Source organism: Eutrigla gurnardus (genome assembly GCF_963514095.1).
Source record: "Eutrigla gurnardus genome assembly, chromosome: 6".
Classification (NCBI taxonomy): domain Eukaryota; kingdom Metazoa; phylum Chordata; class Actinopteri; order Perciformes; family Triglidae; genus Eutrigla; species Eutrigla gurnardus.
In genome coordinates, this window is record NC_139920.1 from 15,243,688 (window position 1) to 15,248,229 (window position 4,542).

General features: G+C 44.4%; 1 protein-coding gene across 1 annotated transcript; it reads left to right on the forward strand.

The window, feature by feature from the left end:
- The first annotated feature begins 324 nt into the window (after window positions 1-324).
- foxd3 (forkhead box D3) lies at window positions 325-2,374 on the forward strand. Its single transcript, XM_084010845.1, has one exon. It carries the CDS (start codon window positions 713-715, stop codon window positions 1,907-1,909), a length of 1,197 nt encoding a protein of 398 aa, XP_083866971.1. The 5' UTR covers window positions 325-712; the 3' UTR covers window positions 1,910-2,374.
- Window positions 2,375-4,542: the final 2,168 nt, after the last annotated feature.

Genomic DNA, 4,542 nt, shown 5'->3' on the forward strand with positions numbered 1-4,542 from the left:
TCTCTCTTCCCCCCCACACCCTCCTCCTCCTCCCGCTTCCTCCGCCGCCGTTAAATGGTCTATGACGGACGAACACAGAATTCAGCGGAAAGCAGCATTGCTGATGTCCCATTGTTGACAAATCCATGAAACAACTCCAGTTTGCATGGTTTAACAGAGAGGAGAGGAGAGGAGGGGAGGGGAGGGGAGGGAGGGAGATGGGAGGAGGAGAGGGACGACTGTCGTCACCGGACCACGTGTCCTGCACCGATAGTATATCTTATACTGGGAAAAAGTAATCTATCAGACAGTCCCCTTTTAAAAGCTCCGCTCTTCAAAAGCATGTGTCACCTCGACTCGGTTCTCCAAACCCGCCTCCTGTAGGACGTATACACGCGAGTCGAGAAGGGGACGTCGGAGCGCAGGACATCTCCAAACCACTCCGAGGGGCGAGACTGCGCAGGCCTGCTCACTTACCGAGTGGAGAGAGAGAGAAAAATATTTGGTAGAAGTTGAAGTTTTGTTTGCTTGACCGGCCTGTGCTGCCGGTTCCAACCGCACTCAGAGATTTCCTGGGAGACATCCGATCTCTTGACAAGAGGGCGACCAGAGAAGTCCATCAGACGTGTGTGTGTGCGCGCACTGACCATCACACCTCGGCTCTTCTTCTTTTTTGTGGCTCCAGTAGACTTAAAACAACAACAACAAAAAAGAAGTAGAAGTAAGCCGTGAGATGACCCTGTCTGGAGGCAGCGAACGAGCCAGCGACATGTCCGGCCAAACCGTGCTCACGGCGGAGGACGTGGACATCGACGTGGTGGGAGAGGGAGACGAGGAGGGCATGGAGCGGGACAGCGACTGCGACAGCCCGGTGGGAGGCATCCTGCGCGACCTCCGGGGAGACGCGGGCGACGACGAGGTGGAGGATGAGATCGAGGTGGAGAAGGAGGAGACGACGTCCGGCGGGGGGAGTCCGTGCTGCGAGAGCTCCGGGGAGGGAGAGACGGGCACCGGCAAGGGAGAGGGTCAGGACCAGAGCGCGACCGGAGGCGGCATCCAGAAGCCCAAAAACAGCCTGGTAAAGCCGCCGTACTCCTACATCGCCCTCATCACTATGTCCATCCTCCAGAGCCCGCAGAAGAAGCTCACCCTCAGCGGGATCTGCGAGTTCATCAGCAGCCGCTTCCCGTACTACCGGGAGAAGTTCCCGGCGTGGCAGAACTCCATCCGCCACAACTTGTCCCTCAACGACTGCTTCGTGAAAATCCCGCGGGAACCTGGCAACCCGGGCAAGGGCAACTACTGGACCCTGGACCCGGCGTCGGAGGACATGTTTGACAACGGCAGCTTCCTCAGGAGGAGGAAAAGGTTCAAGAGGGTTCAGCCGGACATGCTCAGGGACCAGACGGCTCTCATGATGCAAAGTTTCGGCGCGTACAGCCTCGGGGGCCCCTACGGGAGGCACTACGGGATCCACCCGGCGTATACCCACCCGGCGGCTTTGCAGTACCCGTACATCCCCCCCGTGGGTCACATGCTGCCGCCGGGCGTCCCTCTCCTGTCGTCGGCGGAGCTGAACAGAAAAGCGTTCAACTCGCAGCTCAGCCCGAGTCTCCAACTTCAACTGAACAGTCTGAGCACCGCGTCCATGATTAAATCGGAGCCTTCCAACAGACCGTCGTTCAGTATAGAGAACATCATCGGGGTGTCCAGCGCCTCCTCGGTGTCACCGGGCGCTGCTTTCCTGCGGCCTCCGGTCACCGTTCAGTCGGCCCTGCTGAGCGCGCAGTCCCTGTCTCTGAGCCGGACCTCAGCCGCTATGGCTCCCCTCCTCAGCGTGCCGTCAAATATGCTTTCCGGACACGTTTTACCGTCAGCAGCGGCGGCGGCAGCGGCGGCCGCGGCCGTGTCCAAATGGCCATCACAATGACTTTAAAGCTAGATCAAATAAACTCGTATTTTTATATAGAGACATTATTATTATGGAAAGGGGGGAGAGTGTGAACAGCACAAATCAATAGGCAACACTGGACTCTGTAGCCATGTAAAGACTGTTGAAACAGAGGCAAAAAAGAAAAAAGGAGATATTTCTGTACAGGTAATATTTGTAAATATTTGTAAAAAAAAAAACAGAAAAAAAGAAAGAAGAATGATTTTTACGTGTCTTTTTCCCCGTTTTTGTTCTGTGATAATTATTTTACATTTGTTTTTTTTGTATCGGAAGCTCAACTGGACACAATTTTGGCTTCCTTTTCATACAAGACACAAAAAAGCTCTGAAAAATAGTCTGTTTATAATTGAAGGAAAATCAAATATATGTAATTCTATGTAGCTATATTGTGTTGTTAACTGAATTTATTTGTAAATAAATATAAGAAGGAATTAAAAATCAGTTTTCTTTATTAACAAGTTGGTAACGGATTCATTGAGAAACATTCTTGATAACATTTTTTTTATATTAATAATCTCTCACGCTATAAAAAATAACTATATTTTAAAATGAGATCCTTAATATTATAAAATGATCTTGAATTATATGCGCTTGAATATTTTCATGCCTAATAATTATCAGTATTATCCCATTTTCATGATGTTAAAAATTTATTTTATGCTTAATTTTTATTTCTAATTAGGCTATCATTATGTATTGAGTTTTTGCTCAGCAGTTGACCATATTAACACCTTTAGAAATATACATATATATATTTTTTACCTTGTATTACAACATTATTTTAGATCTTAAAGAAGTATTTTTGTAATTGCTCGTTAAATTAAAGGAGAATTGTTGCCGAAGGTTAAAAATAAGTCATGAATTAAAACACATTTGTATGGATTACAAAATGAAGGAAGGGACGAAGAGGGTGATTATTATGTAAAAGGGAAAGTGAAATTTAGCGCAAATAAAAACCCTAAAATTGTAGTTTCCCGCCTGTTTTATTTGCCAAATGTCGCTTTTCGGGTCGATATTAAAACTGACATTATATTTCAGACGTGAAGGCAAACTGTAAATATAAACATCGAGGGTTAAATAATAAAACAGTGTAATTGATTGCGAAACTTCTGGTTGTTTCCTGATAATGATCTCGGACGGGATGTCACAGTTGAGGCAGCTTTTAATTCACCATTACATCACTGCTCGTGTCGTTTTACAGGATGTTCTGCGGCTTGGCTACTATAAAGGTAACAGCTTCGCAGTTGTGTCTGGCTAATCACTTTTACACAAACAGCAAATGGTGAGCGGGTCGGTGTGTGTCCGCGTGCGTGTGCGCGTGTGCGCGCGAGGGGGGTTACAGGCGCTATATTTATCTGATCCCCATGAGAAAGAGAAAGGAGACTCTCTGCCTCAATTCAACTTTCAGGGACCGAAGAAGGTGCCGATTATGCAAAAGCCGTCTCCAATATCACCGTGGTATTTCATTCATATTATTGGGCTGCTATTACTATTATTATTATTAATAATAATATTATTATCCTATCATTATGGCAGGCGTACTTGTCGTATTTACAGTATATTATCATTGTAATATAGAATTCGTTTCATTATTAAACACGTTTTTTTACATTAATATACATCATTGTTTTCCCTCGTTGGTTATTTTCTTATCGAAACATATATCTTAGAAATAAAAAAATATATATTTATATGGGTTGTTGATGATTTCTGCCATGATATTTTTGTCATGCTAACTAGAGGTATTAAATATTCACACACTCACTCTTAGAGAAGGTTTAAAGAGGTTGTGAAACCGGCAAACATGCAGGCACCACCTGAGGTCACGTTCAGGTTGCAGTCCGACAATATCATTTAGATTCAAGGTGGGAGTTTGTCAAGCGCATCGCGTTTTGTGTCTTTGACGAAACAAATCACTAAAAAGCACAAAAAATAAATAAAATAAAAGCATGTAAACGTGCACTTGGTGAACACTTCTATAATTGTCATATTATTCAATTTCAGTCATAGCATGTGTGTGGTTGCAGAGGCAGGTCCCGCCTCCACAAAGCAGAGTCCTCGAGACAAGCTCCCATGCTCACACACGCAGTAAAACGGCCACCGGTGATGCTGCAGGCTGACATCACCTCGGAAGAGATTCCAGCCGCTAGGGGGCGTTAAATGACACCTCTGGCTCTTCATTAGGGATACTAAAAATCAAAGAAATATTTAGGGAGACAAAACAGCCTGAACAGGTGGAGGTTTAACCTTCCCCTATAATCAATTAATCTGTATTATTATTATTTTGTATAATAATTACCGTTGAATAAATCTTTAGAATATATATCAGAAATTACTTCACACGAGACCAACTGAAATTTTAAATTAAAATCTGTTTCAATCGTAAATTCTGATTGGCAATTTTTTTAATATGATGATCGACATGCATATGGCAGACATTTTGTTTCACCTCTGAGTGGAGACATGGCAATTGTTGGCGTTCAAGGTTGTAATTTAAGATATCAGATGAATATACGGATGATGATCTACAACGTTGAAATGCACCAGATTCCACAAATTGGACAAAAGTTGTTATTTTCTCAAACTGAAACAGTTTTTCAAAAATATTACAT

Bases quoted from the DNA above. Each gene is read 5' to 3' on its own strand.
- foxd3 (XM_084010845.1), top strand. From the start codon at position 713: ATGACCCTGTCTGGAGGCAGCGAACGAGCCAGCGACATGTCCGGCCAA.